The sequence below is a fragment of the Nesoenas mayeri genome, assembly GCF_963082525.1.
Source record: "Nesoenas mayeri genome assembly, chromosome: 1".
Classification (NCBI taxonomy): Eukaryota; Metazoa; Chordata; class Aves; order Columbiformes; family Columbidae; genus Nesoenas; species Nesoenas mayeri.
In genome coordinates this window covers 86,216,936-86,244,372 of record NC_137541.1, presented here as the reverse complement: position 1 = coordinate 86,244,372, position 27,437 = coordinate 86,216,936, and the positions used below count along the sequence as shown (strand labels likewise).

Sequence of the window (27,437 nt, the reverse complement as noted above, 5' to 3'; positions counted from 1 at the left end):
CATTGGAGAGTGTGTGTATCACAAACCCCGTTTGACAGCGTGTGTGTCTCAAACCCCCTAGAGAGTGTGTGTGTTTCAAACCCATTTGGACTGTGTGTGTGTCACAAACTTCATTAGACACTGTTTTTGTCACAAACCCCCCTGGACAGTATCAGAGTATCACAGTATCACAGTATGTTTTGATTGGAAGGGACCTCAAAAGATCGTCTAGTCCAATCCCCCTGCTGGAGCAGGAATTCCTAGGTGAGGTCGCACAGGACCATGTCCAGGTGGGTCTTGAATGTCTTCAGAGAAGGAGACTCCACAACCCCCCTAGGCAGCCTGTTCCAGTGCTCTATCACCCTTACTGAGAAGAATTTTTTTCTCCAATTGAAGTGGAACCTCTTGTGGTCCAGCTTGATCCCATTACCCCTTGTCCTATTATTGTTTGCCACCGAGAAGAGCCTGCCATCCTCGTGGCACTCACCCTTTATATATTTATAAACATTAATAAGGTCACCCCTCAGTCTCCTCTTCTCCAAACTAAAGAGACCCAGCTCCCTCAGCCTTTCCTCATAAGGGAGGTGCTCCATTCCCTTAATCATCTTGGTTGCCCTACGCTGGACGCTCTCCAGCAGTTCCCTTTCCTTCTTGAACTGAGGGGCCCAGAACTGGACACAATATTCCAGATGTGGTCTCACCAGGGCAGTGTAGAGGGGAAGGAGGACCTCTCTTGATCTACTAACCACCCCCCTTCTAATACACCCCAGGATGCCATTGGCCTTCCTGGCCACAAGGGCACAGTGCTGGCTCATGGTCATCCTGTTGTCCACCAGGACCTTCAGGTCCCTTTCCCCTACACTGCTCTCTAATATGTAATTTCCCAACCTATATGGGAACCTGGGGTTGTTCCTGCCCAGATGCAGGACTCTACACTTTCCCTTGTTAAATTTCATCAGGTTATTCCCCGCTCAACTCTCCAGCCTGTCCAGGTCTCGCTGGATGGCAGCACAGCCTTCTGGCGTGTCAGCCACTCCTCCCAGCTTAGTGTCATCAGCAAACTTGCTGATAGTACACTCTATTCCCTCGTCTAAATCGTTAATGAATATATTGAATAATATTGGCCCCAGTACTGACCCCTGAGGCACTCCACTAGATACTGGCCCCCAACTAGACTCCGCACCATTGACTACCACTCTCTGGCTTCTCTCCTTAAGCCAGTTTGTAGCCCACCTCACTACTCTATTGTCTAGACCACACCTCCTCAACTTAGCTGTGGGGATGCTGTGGGAGACTGTGTCAAAGGCTTTACTGAAGTCAAGGTAGACCACATCCACGGCTCTGCCATCATCCATCCACCTTGTTACATTCTCATAAAAGTCTATGAGGTTGGTCAAGCATGACCTACCCTTGGTAAAGCCATGCTGACTGCCCCTAATAACCCTCTTATCCATGATATGCCTTGAGATGGCACCAAGGATAAGCTGTTCCATTACTTTCCCAGGGACAGAGGTGAGGCTGACCGGTCTATAATTACCCGGGTCCTCCTTCTTGCCCTTTTTGAAGACTGGAGTGATATTTGCTTTCCTCCATTCCTCGGGCACCTCTCCCCTTTCCCAAGACTTGGCAAAGATGATGGAGAGCGGTCCAGCAATGACTTCAGCCAGCTCCCTCAGCACCCGCGGATGCATCCCATCTGGACCCATGGATTTATGGATGTCCAGACTATTTAATTGCTCCTTAACCCAGTCCTCATCAACTAAAGCAAACTCCTCCATGGACCTGGCTTCATCCGGGGTCTCAGGGGTACAGGGCTCCCCAGGACAGCCTCCGGCAGAGTAGACAGAGACAAAGAAGGCATTCAGTAATTCTGCTTTCTCTGTATCTTCCGCCACCAGGGCACCCACCCCATTCCTCAGTGGGCCTACATTGCCTCTGGTATTAGTTTTATCCGCTATGTATTTGAAAAAGTTCTTTTTGCTGTCCTTGACACCTCTCGCCAGCTGTAATTCTAAGGAGGCCTTGGCTATCCTAGCTGCCTTCCTACATCCTCTAACAGCAGCCTTATATTCTTCCCAAGTGGCCAGCCCCTGCTTCCATGACCTGTAAACTCTCCTCTTCTGCTTGAGCATACCCAACAGATTCCCTATTCAACCATGCAGGCCTCCTGGCACCCTTCCTTGACCTCCTACGTGTGGGGATGCTCTGATCCCGAGCGTGGAAGAAGCAATCTCTGAATGCAATCCAGCTCTCTTGGGCCCCTTTTTCTTCAAGCAGTCTTGCCCATGGGATTTCCCCCAGCAATTGCTTGAAAAGGCCAAAGTTAGCCCTGCTAAAGTCCAGGGTTGCAATTCTACTTGCTATTCTGTTCCTGCCACACAAGATGCTGAACTCCACCATCTTGTGGTCACTGCAACCCAGGCAGCCCCCAACCTTTACTGCTTCGACCAGACCCTCCTTGTTAGTGAGGATGAGATCCAGCAGTGCACCTCTCCTAGTCGGCTCCTCCACCATCTGCATGAGGAAGTTATCATCAATGCACTGGAGGAACCTTCTGAACTGTGGCTGGCTGGCTGAATGGTCCTTCCAGCAAACATCAGGGAAGTTAAAATCACCCAAAACAACCAGGGCCTGTGACTGTGAGGCCACTCTCAGCTGCCCATAGAAGGCCTCATCAACTTCCTCAGCCTGATCTGGTGGCCTGTAATAGACACCCACAACAGTGTCACCCCTGCCAGCCTGCCCCTTGATCCTGACCCATACACTCTCAACTCGCTCATCCTCCACTCCTGGGCAGAATTTAGTACATTGTAGTTGCTCTCTCACATAGAGAGCAACTCCACCACCACGCCTGGCTGGCCTGTCTTTTCTGAAAAGGGCATAGCCATCCATGACCACATTCCAGTCATGTGAACTGTCCCACCATGTTTCTGTAATTGCCACCAGATCATAATCTCCCGACCGGACATAGGATTCTAACTCCTCCTGTTTATTCGCCATGCTGCGCACATTGGTGTAGAGGCATTTCAGGGAGCGAGTGGAGCACACTCATTTCTCCCTAGGGACATAGGAGGCCACCCGGCCCTCATCAGTTTTAGAATGCTGCCCCACTGGGACAAGCCCAGCTACAACCCCATCCCCCTTCCAGCCTAGTTTTAAAGCTCTCCAAATGAGCCCAGCTAATTCCTGCCCCAGCATTCTTCTGCCGCTACGAGATAAACCTTTCCCACGTGACACTGTCCGGATTGGTGTCTTATAGAACCAACCATTATCAAAAAATCCAAACCCCTGCCTATAGCACCACTCTTGGAGCCAACCATTTAGAGAATGAATTTTCCTATTCCATCCCACATCGTCACTTGAAGATGGAAGGAGTGAAGAGAAGATCACTTGAGCCCCTGAGTCTTTCACCATCCTTCCCAAGACCTTGAAATCATTCTTCATTCCCCTCAGACTACACGAAGCAGCTTCCTCCCCATCTGTCTGGAAGACCAGCAGCGGGTAGTAGTCTGTCGGGTGCGCCAGTTTGGGGAGCTTTCTAGTGATATCCTTGATCCGGGCTCCAGGTAGACTACAAACTTCCCTAAGATGAGGATCAACTCTGCATACTGGGCCCTCTGTTCCTTTCAGAAGGGAATTTCCTATTACTATCACCCTTCTTTCTTTCTTATCAGAGGCAGTCTTAAGTTGTGGAGTCAACCACCTCTTCCTATGTGATCTTGTAGGCAGGCATGGCACCGCCTCCTCACCTACCTCTTCTTCAAGATCCAGGGCCTCAAACCTATTACAGAGGGGCACCTGGGGAGACAAAGCAGGCAGGGAGGAGGGCTGTTCGTGACGCCGAACCGGAACACGCTTCCAACCCTCGTCGTCTTTTAGGTCCCCTACCTCTGCCTGACAGCAACAAGGGTGGGGCCGACTCAGGACTTCTGCCTCTGTCCGAGAGGACAGGAGGTCCATCTCCTTTTGGGGGGTACCTCCCTGGGACCTTTCCGACTGGCAAGTCAGGATGTTACTCCACCAGTCAATCTCCCTTTCGCACTCCCTGATAGTGGGATCTGAAAAAGCTGTTCAAAGGGGTTCGTGAGACACACACTGTACAGGGGTATTTGTGACACACACTCTGTCCAATGGTGTTTGTGACACACACACTATCCAAAGTAGTTTGTGACACACATGTTGGATAGCGTGTGTATCACAAACGCCCCTGGACAGCGTGTATATCATAAACCACCCTGGGCAGTGTGTGTGTCACAAATCCCATTGGACAACGTGTGTGTTACTAACCCAGGTGGACAGTGAGTCACAAACACCATTAGACAGACTGTGTGTGTCACAGACCCTATTGGACAGTGCGTGTGTCACAAATCCATTTGGACAGTGTGTTTGTCACAAACCTCATTGGACATTTGGTGTGTCAGAAACCCCATTAGACAACGTGTGTGTCCACTCTACTCCGTTGGACAGTGCATGTGCATCACAAACCCCATTGGACAGTGTGTGTGTCACAAAGCCCCCTGGACTGTGTGTGTCAAAACCCTCCCTGGACAATGTGTGTGTCACAAACATCATTGAAAAGTTTGTCAGTCACAAACCCCATTGGAGAGTGTGTGTGTCACAAACCCCTTTGGACAGCGTGTATGTCACAAACCCCCTAGACAGTGTGTATTTCTCAAACCAATTTAGACTGTGGGTGTGTCACAAACCCCATTGGACACTGTGTTTGTCAAAAACCCCCCTGGACAGCGTGTTTGTCACAAACCTTATTGGACAGTGTATGTGTCACAAACCCTCAATGACAGTGTGTTTGTCAAAAACCCCATTGCAGAGCATGTGTGTCTCAAACCCCATTGGACATTGTGTGTGTCACAAACCCCACTGGACAGTGGGTCTGTAACAAACACCATTTCACAGTGAGTGTGTCACAAGCACCATTGGACTTTGTGTATTGCACAAACTCCATTGGACACCGTGTGTGTAACAAACCCCATTAGACAGCGTGTGTAGTCACAAACGCCATTGAACAGCTTGTTTGTCACAAACCCAATTGGACGGTGTGTGTGTCGCAAACCCCTTTGGACAGCGTGTGTGTCACAAACCCCACTGGAAAGCATGTGAGTAACAAACCCCATTGGACAGCGTGTGTCTCATAATCCCCTTTGAACAGCTTGTGTGTCACAAACCCGAGTGGAGAGCGGGTGTGTCAGAAACCCCACTGGACACCCTGTGTTTAACAAACCCCCCTGGGCAGTGTGTGTGTGTCACAAACTCCATTGGACAACGTGTGTGTCACAAACCACGGTGGACAGTGAGCGTGTCACAAACACCATTGGACTGTCTGTCTGTCGCAAACTCCATTGGACTGTGTGTGTGTCACAAACCCCATTAGACAGCATGAGTGTCACAAACATCACTGGATAGCGTATGTGTCACAAGCCCCCCTGGACAGTGTGTGTGTCACAAACCCCATTGGACAGTGTGTGTGTCACAAACCCCCTAGGAAGTGTGTGTGTCTAAAACCCCACTGGAGTGTGCGTGTGTCACATACCCCATTGGACAGTGTGTTTGTCACAAACGCCCCTGGACAGTGTGTGTGTGATAAACCTTATTTGACAGTGTGTATGTCACAAACCCCCATGGACAGTGTGTGTGTCACAAACCCCATTGGAGTGTGTCTGTGTCAAATACGCCATTGGACAGCGTGTGTGTCACAAATCCCCCTGGACACCGTGTGTGTCAAAAACCCATTGGACACTGTGTGAGTCATGCACCCTATTTGACAGCGTGTGTTTCACAAACCCCATTGGAGAATGTGTGTGTCACAAACCCAATTGGACAGTGTCTGTCTCACAAACGCCCCTGGACAGCGTGTGTGTCACTAACCCAATAGGACAGCACGTGTGTGTCACAATCCCAATAGGACAGCATGTGTGTGTCAAAAACCCCATTGGACAGTTTTGTGTGTCACAAACCCAATTGGACTTAGTGTGTGTTTCACAAACCGCATTAGACAGTGTTTGTGTCACAAACCCCATTGGACAGCGTGTGTGTCAAAAACCTCCATGGACAGTGTGTGTGTCACAAACCCCATTGGACAACGTGTGTGTCACAAACCCCATTGGACAGTGTATGTGTCACAACCCCCCCTTGACAGCGTGTGTGTCACAAAGCCCATTGGACAGTGTGTGTGTCACAAACCCCCTAGACACAGTGTGTGTCTCAAACCCCATTGGAGTGTGTGTGTCACATAACCCATTGGACAGTCTGTTTGTCACAAACCCCCCTGGACAGTGTGTGTCATAAACCCTATTTGACAGTGTATGTGTCACAGACCCCATGGACAGTGTGTGTTTCTCAAACCACATTGGACATTGTGTGTGTCACAAACCCCATTGGACAGTGTGTCTGTAACAAACACCATTTCACAGTGTGTGTGTCACAAGCACCATTGGACTTTGTGTATTGCACAAACTCCATTGGACACCGTGTGTGTAACAAACCCCATTAAACAGCGTGTGTAGTCACAAACCACATTGAACAGCTTGTTTTTCACAAACCCGATTGGACAGTGTGTGTGTCGCAAACCCCTTTGGACATCGTGTGTGTCACAAACCCCACTGGAGAACATGTGAGTGACAAACCCCATTGGACAGCATGTGTGTCACAAACCACGGTGGACAGTGAGCGTGTCACGAACACCATTGGACTCTGTGTGTCACAAACCCCATTGGACAGTGTGTGTGTCACAAACCCCCTAGGAAGTGTGTGTGTCTAAAACCCCACTGGAGTGTGTGTGTGTCACATACCACATTGGACAGTGTGTGTGTCATAAACCTTATTTGACAGTGTGTATGTCACAAACCCCCATGGACAGTGTGTGTGTCACAAACCCCTTTGGACTGCATGTGCGTCGCAAACCCAATTAGAGAATGTGTGTGTCACAAAGCCCATTGGACAGCGTGTGTGTCACAAACCCCCGTTGGACAGTGTGTGTATCTCAAACCCATTTGGACTGTGCGTGTTACACATACTCCATTGGACACTGTGTTTGTCACAACACCCCCTGGACAGTGTGAGTCTCAAAAGCGCATTGGACAGTGTGTGTGTCACAAAACCCTTTGGACAACATGTGTGTCACAAACCCTATTCCACAGCATGTGTATTACAAAACCCTTTGGCCAGCATGTGTGTCACATACCCCAAAAGCAGTGTGTGTATCTCAAACATATGAACCCCCATGGACAGTGTGTATTTCATAAACCCCCATGGACAGTGTGTATTTTATAAACCCCCTTCGACAGTTTTTGTGGGTAACAAGCCCCTTTGGATAGTGCGTGTGTCACAACCACCATTAAACAGTGTGTGTGTCACAAAAACCATTGGACCCTGAGTCTGGAACAAGCCCCAATGAACAGCGTGTGTGTCACAAACCTGACTGGACACTGTGTGTGTGACAAACACCCCTGGACAGCGTGTGTGCCAGAAACGACCCTGGACAGGCTTTGTGTCACAAAACCTTTTAGACAGAGAGTGTGTCTCAAACCCTATTGGACATCGTGTGTGTCACAAACCCCCCTGTACACAGTGTGTGTCACCAACACCATTTGACAGCGTGTGTGTGACAAACCCCCTAAACAGTGTGTGTGTTTCAAACCCGTTTGGACTGTGTGTGTGTCACAAACCCCACTGTGTTTTTAAAAAACCTCCCTGAACACTGTGTGTGTCAACACCCCACTGACAGCATGTGTGTCACAAACCTTATTGGACAGTGTGTGTCACAAACCCCATTGGACAGCGTGTATGTCACAAACCCGATACGACAGCATGTGTGTCACAAACAGCATTGAACAGTTTGTGTGTCACAAACCCCATTGGAGAGTGTGCATGTCACAAACCTCATTGGACAGAGTGTGTGTCACAAACCCCCTATACAGTGTGTGTATCTGAAACCCATTTGGACCGTGTGTGTGTCTGAAACCCCATTGGACAGTGTGTGTGTCACAAACCACCTTGACATTGTGTGTGTCACCAAACTCATTTGACAACGTGTGTGTCACAAACCGCATTGGACTGTGTGTTTACCACAAACCCCCATTGGACAGCGTGTGTGTCACTAATTCCATTGGACAGTGTGTGTGTGTGTTACAAACCCCACTGGACAGTGTGTGTGTCACAAACCCAGTAGGACAGCATATGTGTGTCACAAATCCCATTGGGAAGTTTTGTGTTTCACACAACCAATTGGACTTCATGTGTTTCACAAACCCCATTCCACAGTGTTTGTGTCGCTGTCGAGGGTTAAGATTGCGGGGTGACAATAAAACCCTGGCAGATGTATTGTTAACCCCCTCTTCCCCCTCGACTCCCCCCTTTTGCCCCTCCCTCTCCCCCCTTCCACTCAGGACAGGTGATCGGGAGAGAAAAAGAAGGACAGAGAGAAGAGAGTTAAAAAAATTAAAGATGTTTTACTAATGCTACTAATAAGAATAGAGAAAATAATACAAAATATACAAAACCAATCTTGAAAGTCTCAGCAACTGCAGAGCCAGCACCCAAAGTCCTGGATTAGACTCCACAGCCAACCAGAGCTGGATTCAGTCTGTCACTAGGCCTCAGTTCGCAGGGACGACTAGCAAGGTCCTCTCCTAATGTCGGCCATAGGGAAAAGGGAAAAGAAGGGCCGAGATCCTTGTGATCTCCCATTTTATATGAAGTATTCACGTGAATGGAATGTTATACACAGTTGGTCAGTTGTTCCTCGTCGCCCCTCTCGCGAGATGTCCATCCATGCTTATCAATAAGTTTGCATTCCATTGCTAGGTTTTACCAAAACATGTGTCTGGTTCTCCAGGAAAATGCAGTTAATATGAAGGCTTTAGCTGACAGGCAAAATTCACTGAAAGAGAAACTTGTTTTTAACAAAACCAGGACATTCCACCCCTTATAATATGCCATTCACTGAATGCTTAGATCTTATCAATACAATCTATCAATACAATCTAATGAATCACTACTACTATATATATATATATACATATGTACATATATACCCAGGAGTAATTAATCTTAATCAGTGGACCATCCTTTAAAAAGTTCATTAAGTTCATTTTGTCACAACAGTCTCCCAGGGCAGGAAAAATGGTACAAGTGCATTTCATGACCACTGTTTGTGGGTTAAAGACATCAACTTCGAAGAAGTTGTCAGGCGCCACTCGAAGAAGCTAGCTCTAGTTTCATCATCCCTGTCTTGATCTGAAAGACACTTATTAAATACTGTTAGTACGACAATTCACATCATGCAGTTCAGTATTGAATATTTTCACCTAAGCTCAAATCCCCTTGAGGTACACACCGAACTTCTCCATCCTTAAGCATCACCCACCAGGTGCTGCCAGGTCCCTGGGCAAAAACAATCCCACGAATGGGCTTGCCTTTGCCTGAGGCAGGAGTAACCCAGACTGCCTTTCCTAACATATTTTTCATGTGTACTACAGGGACTTTATCTCCTTCTACAGTCCGTAGAATTTCTGATTGGGCAGGCCCGGCTCGATTGGTTGATCCCCTGGTGTTGACCAACCAAGTGGCTTTTGCTAAATGTGAATCCCAGTTTTTAAAGGTTCCACCACCAAGTGCCTTTAGTGTAGTTTTTAGCAAACCGTTGTACCTTTCAATTTTCCCAGAGGCTGGTGCATGATATGGAATATGATATACCCACTCAATACCATGTTCTTTTGCCCAATTGTCTATAATACTGTTTTTGAAATGAGTACCATTGTCTGATTCAATTCTTTCTGGCGTACCATGTCGCCAAAGGACTTGCTTTTCAAGGCCCAAGATAGTATTTCGGGCTGTAGCATGAGGTACAGCATATGTTTCCAACCATCCAGTGGTTGCTTCCACCATTGTAAGTACATAACGCTTACCTTGACGTGTTTGTGGAAGTGTAATATAATCGATCTGCCAAGCTTCTCCATACTTATACTTTAACCATCGCCCCCCATACCATACAGGCTTTAACCGTTTCGCTTGTTTGATTTCGGCACAAGTTTCACATTCATGAATAACCTGTGAAATAGTGTCCATAGTTAGATCCACCCCTCGATCGCGAGCCCATTTATATGTTGCATCTCTACCTTGATGCCCTGAAGCATCATGGGCCCACCGAGCTAGGAAAAGTTCACCTTTATGTTGCCAGTCCAAGTCCACCTCAGCTACTTTAATTTTAGCAGCTTGATCCGCTTGTTGGTTGTTTAGATGTTCCTCGGTGGCTCGACTTTTAGGCACATGAGCATCTACATGACGAACTTTCACAGGCAGACTCTCTAGTCGAGCAGCAATGTCTTGCCACAGTGTGGCAGCCCAAATGGGTTTACCTCTGCGCTGCCAGTTGCTTTTCTTCCATTGCTGTAGCCACCACCACAAGGCATTTGCTACCATCCATGAGTCAGTATAGAGATAAAGTATTGGCCACTTTTCTCGTTCAGCAATGTCCAAAGCCAGCTGGATGGCTTTCACTTCTGCAAACTGACTAGATTCACCTTGTCCTTCAGTGGCTTCTGTAACTTGTCGTGTGGGACTCCACACAGCAGCTTTCCACCTTCGATGTTTTCCTACAAGACGACAGGATCCATCTGTGAACAGTGCATACTGCTTATCAGTCTCTGAAAGAGTATTATACGGTGGTGCTTCTTCAGCACGTTTTACTTCCTCCTCATCTGGAGACATCCCAAAGTCTTTGCTTTCTGGCCAATCTGTAATCACTTCTAAGATCCCTGGGCGATTGGAACTTCCAATTCGAGCTCGTTGTGTGATCAATGCAATCCATTTACTCCACGTAACTTCGGTCGCATGATGTGGAGAGGGAACCGTCCCTTTGAACATCCAGCTCAGCACCGGCAGTCGAGGTGCTAGGAGGAGCTGTGCTTCAGTACCGATCACTTCTGAAGCAGCTCGAACTCCTTCGTATGCTGCTAGTATCTCTTTTTCAGTTGGAGTATAGTTGGCCTCAGATCCTTTGTATCCTCGACTCCAAAAACCTAAGGGTCGACCTCGGGTTTCTCCTGGTGCTTTCTGCCAAAGGCTCCAGGTAAGTCCATTATCTCCGGCTGCAGTGTAGAGCACGTTTTTAACATCTAGTCCAGTCCGAACTGGTCCAAGGGCCACCGCATGAGTTATCTCACGCTTAATTTGTTCAAAGGCTTGTCGTTGTTCAGGGCCCCACTCAAATTGGTTCTTTTTACGAGTCACTCGATAGAGAGGGCTCACAATCTGGCTGTAGTCAGGAATATGCATTCTCCAAAAACCTACAATGCCCAAGAAAGTCTGTGTCTCCTTTTTATTAGTAGGTGGAGACATTGCAGCAATTTTGTTGATCACATCCATTGGGATCTGGCGACGGCCATCTTGCCATTTTATTCCTAAAAACTGGATCTCTCGTGCAGGTCCCTTGACCTTGCTTCGTTTTATGGCAAAACCAGCATCCAAAAGAATCTGAATTATTCTCTCACCTTTCTTGAAGACTTCTTTTGCTGTGTCGCCCCATACGATGATGTCATCAATATACTGCAAGTGTTCTGGAGCTTTACCTTGCTGCAGCGTGGTCTGGATCAGTCCATGGCAGATGGCAGGACTGTGTTTCCACCCCTGGGGCAAGCGATTCCACGTGTACTGGATGCCTCTCCAGGTGAAAGCAAACTGCGGCCTGCACTCTGCTGCTACAGGAATAGAGAAAAATGCATTAGCAATGTCAATTGTAGCATACCACTTAGCTGCCTTTGACTCCAGTTCAAATTGCAGTTCTAGCATGTCAGGCACAGCAGCACTCAGTGGTGGCGTAACTTCATTCAGGCCACGATAGTCCACAGTTAGTCTCCACTCATCACTAGACTTACGCACTGGCCAGATTGGGCCGTTAAAAGGTGAGCGAGTCTTACTGATCACACCCTGGCTTTCCAATTGGCGGATCAACTTCTGGATAGGAATCAAAGAGTCTCGATTGGTGCGATATTGCCGGCGATGCACTGTCGTGCTAGCAGTTGGCACCTGCTGATCGTCAACCATCAGCAGTCCTACAACAGAAGGATCATCTGAAAGACCAGGCAAATCAGACAGCTGTTCAATTTTCTCAGTGTCCACAGCTGCTATACCAAATGCCCACCTATACCCTTTTGGGTCCTTAAAATACCCTCTCTTGAGGTAGTCTATGCCAAGGATGCATGGAGCATCTGGACCAGTCACAATGGGATGCTTTTCCCAGTTTTTTCCAGTTAGGCTCATTTCAGCCTCTACAACAGTCAGTTCCTGGGATCCCCCAGTCACTCCAACAATATTGATGGATTGCGTTCCTTTATAATTAGAAGGAATTATTGTGCACTGTGCACCAGTGTCCACTAAAGCTTTGTACTCCTGGGGGTGTGTTGTACCAGGCCATCGTATTTGTACAGTCCAATAAACTCTGTTATCCCTTTCCTCCACCTGGTTGGAGGCAGGGCACCTCTAATTTCTGTTTTGCACAGTCTCTGGGTGTGAATTAGAGGTTCCTTCAAGAGCATCAGAATCTCTTCTGCTCCTTTTGTAAACTGGAGCAGCCACCTTCCTAGGAGTTTTTCCTTTGATCTCACGTACTCGTTCTTGAAGCTCTGAGGTAGGCCTCCCATGCCACTTATTCATGTTTTCTCCCTGCTCATGTAGGAAGAACCACAGTGAACCTCTTTTTGTGGGCTGCCTCTGTCCTCTCTCTCGAGATTGGAAACGCCTTTTCCTAACAGCTGAAACATAGGTTTGTGCAGGTCGTGAATGGTATGTGTCCTCTCTGAGTTCTTTGATTTCTTGCAATAGCTTTTCAAACCGGTCATCAGATTTTTCACACAGTTTCTCCACAGCAGAGACACAAGCCCGTAGAGAACCAGCAAGGCTGTCCTCAAATTCACGGAGCTGCTCAATCACTTCAGTAATATCTTGTCCAACTCTAGATGACCAGAGCATTCCTGCCAATGACTTAGCATATGCAGGTGATGCACTTTGTACAAATCTGCGCCACAGAGGTCGTGAACAATTGATTCTATCTGGGTCTGTTCCCTCTTGGCTGTTTGGTCCAAAATAGATGATCTCTCGCACAGCTAATTCTCTCAGGAACTGAATACCTTTCTCCATAGTATTCCATTTCCCTAACCTGGATATACAGTCTTCCTTGTAGGGAAATCTTACTTTCATAGCTGCCAGGAGTCGGGTCCAGAGAGTAGTGGCATTAGACTCTCTTGCAATTGCCCTATCAATGGTGGAATCTCTTGACAGAGATCCCAGCTGCCTGGCTTCACCACCTTCCAGTTCAATTGTATCTGCCCCATTGTCCCAGCATCGGAGCAGCCAGGTTAAAATATTCTCGCCTTCACGACGACTAAAGTCTTTTCGCAGATCTCTCAGCTCACCTGGAGAAAAGGACCGAATGGTGGTCACTTCATCTCCTCCCTGTCCTGATGGTGCCCCTTGAGTTGATGTTGGCCCTGTGCCATCATCTGCTGCACGGGTGGTCTTTCTAGTGACTTTCTTACAACCAGCAACTGATGCTGATATGGGTTTACCATCATTTGATTCATTTCCAGAGTCTGAATGACTGTCACAGTGATCGCTATGGTTACAGCAGCAACAGTGCCCAGTGTGTGAAGAAGGGGGGGCTGCCTTTAAGGCTGCAGACTTAGTGTTATCAGAAGTGACCTTGGCAGAAGAACTCTGTGTAGGAGCTGTACCTTCAGCCTGCGAAGGCGCCGTGGCGGGGGCAGCAGCTGCAACGGCAGCTTTCACTGTTTTGCTCTTTCTCGAGCGGCTCGGAGTGCTTTTTGCCGAAGCTTCCGAAGACGCACCGCAAATCTCAGGACAACAAAGAGACGCAAACCTCCTGTTGAACGCCATTTCTCTTAACAGAAGCACAAACTGACACACATTCAGCAAACCAGATAACACCATCACAGTTCTATCAAAACTCCAAGGGTATTCGAAATTCTCTAAAACATTTGCGAACTGTCCTAGCGAAAAAACGAAAGTATTGTTAGTCAGCCTTTCTAAAGGTTCGCTTGACCAATTAGCAAACACAGACCCGTACGGCTCTTTAATCTCTCCTGGAGGCTTTTCAAGGTAAAGCAGAAGCGAGTAGAAATTCATTAGCGGCTGCAGTATAATGAAATAAACCAGTGACAAACCACACAGTATCATCATGAGCATTGTCCAGTTCCTTGTTGTTATATAATGAATACTTCGATTTAAAAAGAAAGCCCAACACAGATATGGAATCAGTGAGCACAATGCAGAAAATAACTGATACAACTTGAGCCATAACATCTTTAAATCAGTGGAATTCACTTTGCCTTAATAGCACTAAATAATATCCGAAGCAAACAGGCGCGCGAGTATCACAACTCTATGAGTTGGCACCGTGCCAAGAAAATTGAAAGGCACGTCAGAGCCGTAGAAAAGCCAAAAAATCTCCAAATTTACCCCTTTCTCTTGCCCCACGCTGGGCGCCAATTATCTGTCGAGGGTTAAGATTGCGGGGTGACAATAAAACCCTGGCAGATGTATTGTTAACCCCCTCTTCCCCCTCGACTCCCCCCTTTTGCCCCTCCCTCTCCCCCCTTCCACTCAGGACAGGTGATCGGGAGAGAAAAAGAAGGACAGAGAGAAGAGAGTTAAAAAAATTAAAGATGTTTTACTAATGCTACTAATAAGAATAGAGAAAATAATACAAAATATACAAAACCAATCTTGAAAGTCTCAGCAACTGCAGAGCCAGCACCCAAAGTCCTGGATTAGACTCCACAGCCAACCAGAGCTGGATTCAGTCTGTCACTAGGCCTCAGTTCGCAGGGACGACTAGCAAGGTCCTCTCCTAATGTCGGCCATAGGGAAAAGGGAAAAGAAGGGCCGAGATCCTTGTGATCTCCCATTTTATATGAAGTATTCACGTGAATGGAATGTTATACACAGTTGGTCAGTTGTTCCTCGTCGCCCCTCTCGCGAGATGTCCATCCATGCTTATCAATAAGTTTGCATTCCATTGCTAGGTTTTACCAAAACATGTGTCTGGTTCTCCAGGAAAATGCAGTTAATATGAAGGCTTTAGCTGACAGGCAAAATTCACTGAAAGAGAAACTTGTTTTTAACAAAACCAGGACAGTCGCAAACCCCATTGAACAGCGTGTGTGTCAAAAATCCCATAGACAGCCTTTGTGTCTCAAACCAAAGTGGACTGTGTGTCACAAACCCCATTGGAGAGTGTGTGTGTCACAAACCCAGTAGGACAGCATATGTGTGTCACAAACCCCATTGGGAAGTATTGTGTCACAACCCCCCCCGGACAGTGTGTATGTCACAAAAGCCGTTAGGCAGTGTATGTGTCACAAACCCCATTGGACACTGTGTTTGTTACACCTCCCCTGGACAGTGTGTGTGTCAAAAGCGCATTGGACAGTATGTGTGTCAGAAACCCGTTTGGAAAACGTGTGTTTCACAGATCCCATTGGACAGTGTGTGTGTCACAAACACCACTGGATAGTGTGTGTGTCACAAACCCTTCTGGACAGTGTGCTTGTTACAAACCCCATTGGACAGCGCCTGTGTCACAAACTCCTTTGGACAGTGTGTGTGTGTCACAACCCCATTTGACAATGTGTGTTTCACAAACCCCTTTGGACAGTGTGTGTGTCACTAATTCCATTGGACAGTGTGTGTGTTACAAACCCTATTGGACAGTGTGTTTGTGTCACAAACCCAATAGGACAGCATGTGCGTGTCACAAACCCATTGGACAGTGTGTTTGTCACAAACCTCATTGGACAGAGTGTGTGTCATAAACCCCATTGGAAATCGTGTGTATTACAAAACCCACTGGAGAGTTTGTGTGTTACAAAGCCCATTTGACAACTTTTGTGTCACAAAACCCTTTGGACAGAGTGTGTGTCACAAACACCATTGGACAGTGTGTGTGTCACAAACCCAATAGGACAGCATGTGTGTGTCACAAATCCCATTGGACAGTTTCGTGTGTCACAAACCCAGTTAGACTTCATGTGTGTTTCACAAACCCCATTCCACAGTGTTTGTGTCACAAACCCCATTAAACAGCGTCTGTGTCAAAAACCCCATAGACATCGTGTGTCTGTCGCAAACCCCATTGGACTCTGTGTGTGTCACAAAACCCTTTGGACAGTGTGTGTGTCACAAACCCCATTGGAAATCGTGTGTGTCACAAACCAGCCCGGAGAGTGTGTGTCTCACAAAACCTATTTGACAACATGTGTGTCACAAACCCCTTTGGACAGTGTGTGTGTGTCACGCACACCATTGGAAAGTGTGTGTGTCACAAACACCATTAGACTGTGTGTGTGTCACAAACCCGATTGCACAGAGTGTGAGTCACAAACCTCCACGGACATTGTGTGTGTCACAAAACCTATTGAACAGTGTGTGTGTCATAAACACAATAGGACAGCATGTGTGTGTCACAAACCCAATTGGATAGCATGTTTGTCTCACAAACCCCATTCGACAGTGTGTGTGTCACAGACCCCATTGGACAGCATGTGTGTCACAAACCCCATTGGACATTGTGTCTGTGGAAAACCCCATTGGACTGTGTGTGTGTCACAAACCCTTTTAGACAGCATGAGTGTCTCTAATCCCATTGGACAGCATATGTGTCACAACCCCCCCTGGACAGTTTGTGTGTACAAAAACCCATTGGACAGTGTGTGTGTCACAAACCCCATAGGAGAGCGTGTGTGTCACAAAACCGAATGGACAGTGTGTGTGTCTCAAACCCCACTGGAGTGTGTGTGAGTCACATACCCCATTGGACAGTGTGTGTGTTACGAACCCCCATGGACAGCCTATGTCTCACAAACCCCTTTGGATTATGTGTGTGTCACAAACCCCATTGGACAGTTTGTGTGTCACAAACTCCTTTGGACAGTGTGTGTGTTTCAGAAACCCCATTGGACAGTGTGCTTGTCACAAACCTCATTGCACAGTGTGTGTGTCATAAACCCCATTGGAAATCGTGTGTGGCACAAACACCCCTGGAGAATGTGTGTGTCAGAAAACCCTTTTGACAATGTGTGTCACAAACCCCATTTGACAGTGTGTGTGTGTGTCACAATCCCATTGGGCAGTTTGTGTGTCACAAAACCCCATGGATAGTGTGGGTGTCACAAACATCCTAGACAGTGTGTGTGTCACCAACCCCATTGGACAGCATATGTGTCAAAATCCCCATAGACAGCATGTGTGCCTCAAACCCCACTGGACTGTGTGTCACAAACCCCATTGGACAGTGTGTCTGTCGCAAACCCTATTGGACTCTGTGTGTGTCACAAACCCCATGGGACAGCGTGTTTGTCAAAAACCCCCCTGGACAGTGTGTGTGTCAAAAGCCTATTGGACAGTGTGTGTGTGTCACAAACCCCCTAGATAGTGTTTGTGTCTCAAACCCCATTGCAGTGTGTGTGTGTCACATACCCCATTGGACAGTGTGTTTGTCGCAAACCCCCCTGGACAGTGTCAAAAAGCCCATTGGACAGTGTGTGTGTCATAAACCCTATTGGACAGCGTGTGTGTTACAAACCTCCATGGACAGTGTGTGTGTCTCAAACACCCTAGACAGTTTGTGTATCTCAAACCCATTTGGACTTTGTGTGTGTCACAAAACCCATTGGCCCTGTGATTGTCAAAATCCCGCCTGGACTGTGTGCAGGTCAAAAGCGCATTGGACAATATGTGTGTCACAAACATCTTTGGAAAACGTCTGTGTGTCACAAACCCCCTGGACAGCTTGTGTGTCACAAAGCCCTTTGGACACTGTGTGTTTGTCACAAACTCCATTGGACAGCGTGTGTGTGTCACAAACCCCATTGGACAGTGTGTGTGTTAATAACTCCAGTAAACAGCGTGAAACAAACCACCTAGACAGCCTGTGTGTCGCAAACCCCATGGGACTGTGTGTGTATCACACACCCCTTTAGAAAGCATGATTTTCACAAACTCCATTGGACAGCGTGTGTGTGTCACAACCCCCCCGGACAGCCTGTGTGTCACAAAACGCGTCGGACAGTATGTGTCTCACAAACCCCCTAGACAGTGTGTGTGTCTCAAACCCCACTGGAGTGTGAAGGACGACGTTGCCCAGTCCTGCAAACAAAGGGGAAAAGCTCAGACCCTTCAACATGGCCCCGGATTTGTCGAGACTTGTCGATCTTTCGCAATCACCCCTTTCCTCCGCAGACTCTTCTCTACTCGGAGGGCTATAAAAAAAGCTCGCTTAAAACAGCACTGATAGGGAATCCACCACCCTGAGGACCCTCAGCCCACCAGCCTCACCACGGGAACTAGACTAGACATCGGAGGATGCTGCCCTCCTAAACTACAAACCCCAGCATCCTCGCTGCGGGACACCGGAGGGCATACACACATCTCATCATCCACGCTGTGGAGCCCTAAGAGTGACTGGATCCCTCATCTGTTTTTTTCTTCCTTTCTCTCTGCTCTTTCCGTCTCTCCTTTTTTCTATACCCCCATTTCTTTGTCTCTCCTTCTGTGAATGGTGATATATTACTCTCTTTCTCTCTCTCTTACACCTTAGTTTTCCTTCCCTCTGTACCACTCTTTTTCTCTCTCTCTTCCTTTTGAACATATAAGAGTAACATTATCTTAAGCTCTGCTGTTGGATTCTTCTAAGTCCCATATTATAGCTACTAATGGTTGCCAATACATGGCTCGTAGTAGGACTCTTGCTGTTAATGTATTGATAAGTTCTGTGATATCATAAACTATTTTTGCAAAGCCACTATTTGCTGTAACTAGTATTCCAACACATACTTTTAGTAAAACTCATAACTGAATTGGACCCCTGGAGTGATTGTCTGTCATTCACTTCACATAACCGCACAGAATTAACCGACAGTTAACTCACACCTGGTCTCATCTGTTGAGTCAGGGCGTGTGTCGCATTCAGAGTTAACTCATCCCTCATCCCATCTGTTGGGACAGAACAGAGGGGAGGCTCTACAGCTTCCTCACAAGGGGAGAAGGAGGGGCAGGCACTGATCTCTTCTCTCTGGTGACCAATGACAGAACCCAAGGGAATAGCAGGAAGATGTGCCAGAGGAGGTTCAGGTTGGACATGAGGAAAAGGTTCTTCACCCAGAGGGTAGTGGAGCATTGGAACAGGCTCCCGAGGGAGGTGTCACAGCCTGTCAATATTCAAGAAAAGACTAGACAGTGCCATCAGGCATACAATGTGAACTGTGGGGTTGTCATATGCAGGAACAGGAGGAGATGGACTCGATGATCCCTGTGGGTCCCTTCCAACTCAGGACATTCTATGATTTTAATTTTCTCATTGCAAAAATTGATTCAAATAAATAAATGCCATTAATATTCCAATTTAACCACAAGGCACTAAAGCTTAAGTAAATGGGAAAATGGATGGAAAAAAATTTTCCTTCAGTCTCTTAAGTACTAGAATATTCTCAAGGCAGAATGAGTTAAACGCCCTTTTGAAAAGCCTTTACAGAAAATCCTGCATTGGCTCTAGGGTCCTGACTGGGACTATTTCATTAAATGATACAGGCAACCCTATTACAGTAACCAAAACAATGGCATTGCAGACAGGGAAAGATGAAAACAATAGTAGGAAGAGACAAGACAAACGGTAACCTTCCCCAGCTCTTTCTCATGTCATTAAATGAAATCCAGTAAATTTCTGTGCCCTATAAAACAGAAAGCAAGACAAGAACTAGGACCCTATGCCCCTCATCAACATGAAGCTATCAATGTTCCTTGTGCTATGTCCCTGATCAATATGAAGCTATCATATATACCAGGCTCCCCATAGCACAAGGAACAATAGAAGGTGGTTACTCCACTCCCAGCACACTTGTTGGTGGGAAAAGAGATGGGTATCCTGTCCAAATTTTTATATTCTCGGTGTTCTTGTAGATTTCCAAGGCATAAGGACCAAATCAACATTTCTACATAATACGAGACATAGCACTTTGATTAAAATGTTTCTACAATAGAAACATCACAGAACCTGAGTTTCTGTATATTTTCTTCTCTCTCAACATGACTGAAAGTTGAGCATAAAGTTACATAGGCATCCATACAGAGTCATGTTACAGTGAAAGAGCTGTGTGCAAAAGCTGCAGACAGGGAATTGGTTTTCTAGTAGAGCTTCTTTCAACTGGAGGGCCCAAACAGGTAGCACTTCCCTGACAGATGGGAATCCTGTTCTGGGATCCCCTGAAGCAGATGTAGCTGGTTTGAATTCCATAGATTAGGCCAACCAGCTGCATCTGAGCTGCAGTCTCCGGCAGGGCAACCTCTCAGCGCTGTGCTCTGCAGCATGAGCAATGCAGACATAGCTTTCAGTTAGGTGAATGAGTTTTACCTGACTTATATGATGCAAGCAATACATCCCCCAAAATGGCATAAATTTTTCCTTGTGCTCTTTGATGTAAACAACAACAACAACAAAAAATCTGAATTTGTCCTGCTTCAATTCCCAAGCTTTAAGCTTCAGAAATTCATCAGCCCCTTTGAAAAACATACAAGTATATTCTAGTTCCATGTGTAGATTCTTAATAAATTGATTGAATTACTCTTTCATTTTCTGTTTGCTAGGTAGAGGCACTAAGCAGTCCTGCAGTAAAACACTTGCATTCCAGAATCTTGGTCTTTGTCAGCCTCACCTCCTAGCCCCATCCAGATAAAAATGTATTTATGAAATCTGAATACTCAACAAACATGAACAGAGATTGCTAAATAGCAGCAACCACACTAAATAGGGAGGACCTATGTGAACCTATAGAATAGAGAACAGCATAGCAGACTGGAGACTCCTGGTCAGAGAACAGAGAGTGTGTGAAGGGCAAGGAGAGATGGTGGCAGCTACTGGATTTCTAGGTCTACTGGTAATAGATCTAATTATTGCCTTTCACTGAAAATTGATCCAAAGAAATAAATACCATTAATATTCCATATTGATCAAGTTTGCTAAAAGTGCAAGCAGAGCTGTTAGGATGACAGCTGGCTGAATCCGCACCTCTTCCAAAAGCCCAAGAACAGGTTTCCACTTCAAGGATCAATATCAGCAAATCAGTACAGAGGAATCTATTGGCTCTGTTCACCTTGTAGAAAGTGTCCCCAGTTGTGTCATGAGTGAGCTGAACTACCACATAAGCGTGTAGGAAATTAGAAGCAATCATATCAGGGACAAAAGGTGTGCTTTCATCCTGGAAGATGATGGCTACAATGTCATTCCCAATGTGACGCTTCCGCTGAAGCTAGAGACAGAAAAATAATAAAGTGAGAAGGCAGGTGAAAAAGAGTAGAACAGTACAATGGGCCCTTAAATACCAGTCTATTTAACATCTTCAGTCCATCTGTTGAACCAAACCCCTCATCAATTAGTTTTACCATTACTCCAGCTATAATTCCCACTGTTATGCAATTAGGCATTCGCCCCTCTAACTAGCCCCACATTGAATACCCCTCCCCTCTTAGCCACACAACTGAATTCCTTAGTTCCCCTTCCAATACCTGCTGGGAATCTCCCTCTGTGAAGGGCAGCTTTGTAGACATATGAAACATGATCTCCTTGCCTCGGAAATTTGTATACACTGACTCAGTGCCCGTTTGACATCTAGTGACATCCAAGCCTCCCCGAAACCTGAGCAAATCCATACCACACCATAGATAAGGCAGGACAGAGATGAGGAAGTGGAAAGAAATGAAAATATATCAGTAACAGTACCTTGGTACATCAATATTATCAAAGGTGATTTTAAGAAATCACTGATAGTGGGGCATCACATCTTCTCAAAACAAATGCACTGCCTGAAGCAGCACAATGTTTCTGCTGATGAACATGCTCGCTAAAAGCTATGAAGCTAAACCAGGAATCCTCAAAGGAGCTACTTTATTTGGCATTCTTCTGAGAAACACAAACCGTATTTTAGAACTACCAAAAGGACAGGCTACCCCACAGAAAGAGACTGAAACAATACTGACCCCTATTATTGTGAAACAAACTTACATTCGCACAGTCAAATAAAATTATTCTCTGCTGCCACTGTGGGTCAGATTGAGACACCAGAAGAGAAAAGAAACACCATGCCTTAAAGCGAAAGAGCAACAGGGCGCACTGCGCAGGATTGTCCCTGATCTATAGCTGAGAGCAAACACTTGTGTGCTTGTCAGAGAGATTGTGTCTTGCGTGTAAGTGTCTGGGAGTTTGGCACAGGTCAGTGTGGTTGATTCGATAATCAACGTCTAGGATACTTGCAGAGCGGTCCCTGTTGGTGTGGGGACAGTCTGCGTGTAAGTCAGTCTGTGCTCGTTAGCGCCTGCTGTATCTATCCGTCGCTCTGCACGCGTGTGGGTCCATGTCTTTCTCTCCACAAGCATGTGAGCTGATTTCGTCGCACATGTGCATCTGTGCTAGTGTTGAGCTCAGCGGAGTGTGCCTCTCGACACTTGGTGTGCTTTGGCTGTGCCTGTGTGTAACACAGCACAGCCATGACTGCTCCAGTGAAGAGAGACCAGGGAAATCATCAAGGCAGAGTCTAGAGGGGAAAACCGAAGAGGGATTGACGTGTGCTCGACAGAGACGGATTCCCTGCGCTGACATTTCTCAGTAACACGAGAAGAAATCAGAGCTGTAGATCGACCGGAGAAATGTTTCCGAAGACGCCATTTAGCGTATGAACAGCAGCGTGCGCGGCTTTCAGGAGTGTGCCTGAAGAGTGCCAAAACCAGCAGAGCCTGTGCTCAAAAGCTGGTGGCTGTGTGACTGCATTGATGCACGTTCGCGTGTCTGCGAGTGTATAGACGGCTGTTTCATGTTCACACAAAAAGGCACCTGGTCGGGTTTTTCTTCTATGCGTGCACACGCATTTCCGTTGTCTCTTCGGAACAGACGTACCGCTCTGCATGCTAAACGACGTGGTAAAAGGCGTCTGCCTATATTTTGGTAAACAACCGAGTGTGCGTGTTCCGACAGCGGCATTTCCGCAGACGACTCCACAGAGCCAGTTCTCAAAACCCCGCACACCAGGATTGAATGGATTAACCAAGCAATTTCACCGGTGCGCGCAATCACATATTCTGACGGACGTCTTTCATGCCACAGCAGCACGAACGTATTTGCGTTCAAGCCTGTATCAGAAACAATGTGTGGACCGAGGATCTGTTGGTATTCTCTCCGTATGGCATGCTTCGTGGCAGTTTACTTGCGGATCGCAGGCTTAGCGGTTTCTATACAAGACTCGCTATAGGGAGAGAAAGAGAGCGCATGGGAAAACTTGCGTTTTCTGCGCCGGAACCTAGTTGCTACGCCTTCTGTTTGTCCACGGGAACACACACGATTCCCCACTGAAAACCAAGCAGAAATCTTTCCACATGCTCCCAGGTATGTGCACCCACCACCTCGTGCACGCGAACGCAGCTAGAGAAAAGCACCTACCTTTTCACAAACTGATGCGTAAGCAAACGCCTGGCCACACATATGCACACATCCGCAAGTGCGCCCACTCCCATCTATGGGCAGAAAGACGTAAGCGAAGCGTACCGACGTGCTTGAGGGTAAACACGTCCGTTGATGGTTGGCGTACTGCAACACGCATACGTGGCTGCACGAGAATATTCTTTTGGAGGGTACCTGCAGATATGTCCCTGTACTTGGACGACCGTGTGCGTGAAAGCGTTTGTGTCTACAAACCACTGTCTGTCCACATGCGTGTGCCTTGGTGCGGGCTCCATTTGTTCTTAAGCTGGAGTGAGTGCACAGCTGCGCCGTTTGTTTTCAACGTTCCGCGTGTTGCACGACGTTGCCCAGTCCTGCATTTCTCACGCCACAGCGTGCAGGAACGTATTGCGTTCAAGCATGTATCAGAAACAATGTGTGGACCGAGGATCTGTTGGTATTTTCTCCGTACGACATGCCTCGTGGTAGCTTACTTGCCGAGCACTTAGCCGCTTAGCGATACACACGCTGTCCAATTGGGTTTGTGACACATACACAGTCAAATTTCAGTGTGTGTCAAAAACCCCCATGGACAGGGTGTGTGTCAGAATTCCCCTTGAACATTTTGTGTGTCACAAAACCCCTTGGACACTGGGTGTCTCACAAACCGCCATGGACCGTCTGTGTGACACATTCCCCATTGGACAGCATGTCAGTCACAAACTCCGTTGGAATGTGTGTGTGTCACAAACCCCGTTGGACTGTGTGTGTGTCACAAACCACAATGGAAAGCGTGTGTGTCACAGACTCGAGTGGAGAGCGAGTGTGTGACACAGAACATTGGACTGTGTGTGTGTCACAAACCCCTTTGAACGGCGTGTGTGTCTCAAACCCCATTGGACAGGGTGTGGGACTCAAACCTCATTGGAGAGTGTGTGTCACAAACCCCATTGGACAAAGTGTGTGTCACAAACCCCTCTGGACAGCGTGTGTGTCAGAAACACCATTGGACAGTGTGTGTGTCACAAACACCATTGGACTCTGTGTGTGTCACAAACCCCATTGGATAGTGTTTGTGCCCCAGACATCCCCTGGACAGTGTCTGTGTCACAAAAGCCATTGGAAAGTGAGGTTGTCATAAACCAGTTTAGAGAACGTGTGTGACACAAAACCAATTGGACAGTGTGTGTGTCAAAAACCCCATTTGAAAGTGTGTCTGTCTCAAACCGAAAAGGACTATGTGTGTGTCACGAACTCCCCTGGACAGTGTCTCTATCTCAAATCCCATTGGACAGCGAGTGTGTCGCAAACCTCCCTAGACAGTGTGTGTGTCTCAAACTCAATGGACTGTGTCTTTCTGACAAAAACCATTAGACTGTGTGTCTCAAACGCCATTTAACTGTTTGTGTGTCACAAACACTTTTGGACAGTGTGTGTTTCAGAAACACCATTGGACAGCGTGTGTGTCAAAATCGCCGTTAGACAGCATGTGTCACAACCCCCCTGGACAGTCTGTGTGTCAACAAACACCACTGGACAGTGGGTGTGTAACAAACCCCATTTTACAGTGTGTGTGTCACAAACCCCATTGGACAGTGTGTGATTCAGAAACACCATTGGACTGTGTCTCTGTCTCAAACCCCATAAGACTGTGTGTGTGTCACAAACCCCCGTGACAGTGTCTCTGTCTCAAACCCCATTGGACAGCGAGTATATCACAAACCCCCATAGACAGTGTGTGTGTCACAAACCCTCCTGGACAGCGTGTGTGTAACAAACCTCATTGGACAGTATGTGTGTCTCAAACCCCATTGGACTGTGTGTGTGTGTGACAAACCCCACTGAAGTGCATGTGAGTCACAAACACCATTGGACTGTGTGCGTGTCACAACGTCCCTTTGGACTGCGTGTGTGTCGCAAACCCCATTGGACAGCGTGTATGCCACACATCCCCTAGACAGAGTGTGTGTCACAAACCACATTGGACAGTGTGTGTGTCACAAACACCATTGGACTGTGTGTGTATGTCACAACCCCCCCGGACTGTGTGTGTGTCACAAACCCAATTGGAAAGAGTGTGCGTCAGAAACCCGATTGGACAGCGTCTGTGTCACAAACCCCATTGGACAGCGTGTGTGTCACAAACCCCCCTGGACAGCGTGTGTGTAACAAACCTCATTGGACAGTATGTGTGTCACAGATCCCATTGGACAGTGTGTGTGTGTCACAAACCCCATTGGACAATGTGTGTTAGAAACTCCTTTGGACAGTGTGTGTGTCAGAACACCTCCTGGACCGTGTGTGTGTCTCTAACACCATTGTACAGCGTGTGAGTCACAAACACTTCTGGACAGCGTGTCTGTCACAAATCTCATTGGACAGTATGTGTGTCACAAACCCCCTTGGACACTGTGTGTGTCACAAACTGCCATGGACCGTTTGTGTGACAAAAACCCATTGGACAGCATCTGCTTCACAAACGCCCCTGGACAGGGTGTGTGTCACAAACCCCATTGGACAGTCTGTGTGTCACAAACCCATTTGGACTCTGTGTGTGTCACAAGCCCCATGGGAGAGCGTGTCTGTCAAAAACCCCGTTGGAAAGTGTGTGTCAGAAACCGCGTTGGACAGCGTGTTTCACAAACGCCCCTGGATAATGTGTGTGTCACAAAAACCATTGGACAGTGTGGTTGTTACAAACCACGTAGACAACGTGTGTGTCACAAACCCCATTGGACAGTGTGTGTTTCACAAACACCATTGGACAGTGTCTATGTCTCAAACCCCATTGGACTGTCTGTGTGTTACAATCCCCATTAGACAGTGTCTCTGTCTCAAACTCCATTGGACTGTGTGTCTGTCACAATCACCCCTGGACAGTGTCTCTCTCTCAAACCCCATTGGACAGCGAGTGTGTCACAAACCCCCCTAGACAGTGTGTGTGTCTCAAACCCCATTGGACTGTGTGTGTGTGACAAACACCATTAGACAGTGTGTCTGTCTCAAATCCCATTTAATTGTGTGTGTGTCACAAGCCCCATTGGACAGTGTGTGTGTCACAAATCCCATTGGACAGAGTGTGTATAAGAAACCCCATTGAACAGCGTGTGTGTCAAAACCACTATTGGACAGCGTGTATTTCACAAACCCCATTGGACAGTATGCGTGTCACAAATCCCCTGGACAGCATGTGTGTAATAAACCCCATTGACAGCGTGTATGTCACTAACAACCCTTGACAGCCTGTTTGTCACTAACCCCATTGGAAAGTGTGTGTGACGCAAACCCCGTTGGACTGTGTTTGTGTCAAATACCCCCCTGGATAGGGTGTGTGCGTCTCAAAACCCATTGGACAGTGTGCTTTTTACAAACCACGTTAGACAACGTGTGTGTCACAAACACCATTGGCCAGTGTGTGTTTCACAAACCCCATTGGACAGTGTCTCTTTCTCAAACCCCATTGGACTGTGTGTCTGTCACAAACCCTCCTGGACAGCGTCTCTATCTCAAACCTCATTGGACAGCGTGTGTGTCAAAAACCCTATTGGACAGCGTGTATGTCACAAAACCCATTGGACTGTATGTGTGTCACAAACCCCCCTGGACAGCGTATGGGTCAGAAACCGCGTTGGACAGTGTGTGTATCACTAACGCCCCTGGATAATGTGTGTGTCACAAAAACCATTGGACAGTGTGCTTGTTACAAACCACGTAGACAACGTGTGTGTCACAAACCCCATTGGACAGTGTGTGTTTCACAAACACCATTGGAAAGTGTCTATGTCTCAAACCCCATTGGACTGTGTGTCTGTCACAAACGCTCCTGGACAGTATCTCTGTCTCAAACCCCATTGGACAGCCTGTGTGTCACAAACCCCCCTAGACAGTGTGTGTGTCTCATAGCCCATTGGACTGTGTGTGTGGGACAAACACCATTAGACAGAGT

At 47.2% G+C, this 27,437-nt stretch overlaps 2 protein-coding genes across 2 annotated transcripts in view; one reads left to right on the top strand and one right to left on the bottom strand.

The window, feature by feature from the left end:
- Nucleotides 1-21,711, bottom strand: part of LOC308047906 (rap1 GTPase-activating protein 1-like) — a gene marked incomplete at both ends in the record, with an annotated part of 55,422 nt that extends 33,711 nt beyond the window's left edge. Inside the window, 2 exon segments of the mRNA XM_080356722.1 lie at nt 21,156-21,311; nt 21,568-21,711. Coding sequence (XP_080212848.1) covers nt 21,156-21,311; nt 21,568-21,711 — 300 coding nt within the window.
- LOC308042471 (rap1 GTPase-activating protein 1-like) overlaps nt 1-27,437 on the top strand; it is a gene marked incomplete at both ends in the record, with an annotated part of 176,513 nt that overhangs the window by 79,781 nt on the left and 69,295 nt on the right. The window lies entirely within an intron of this gene.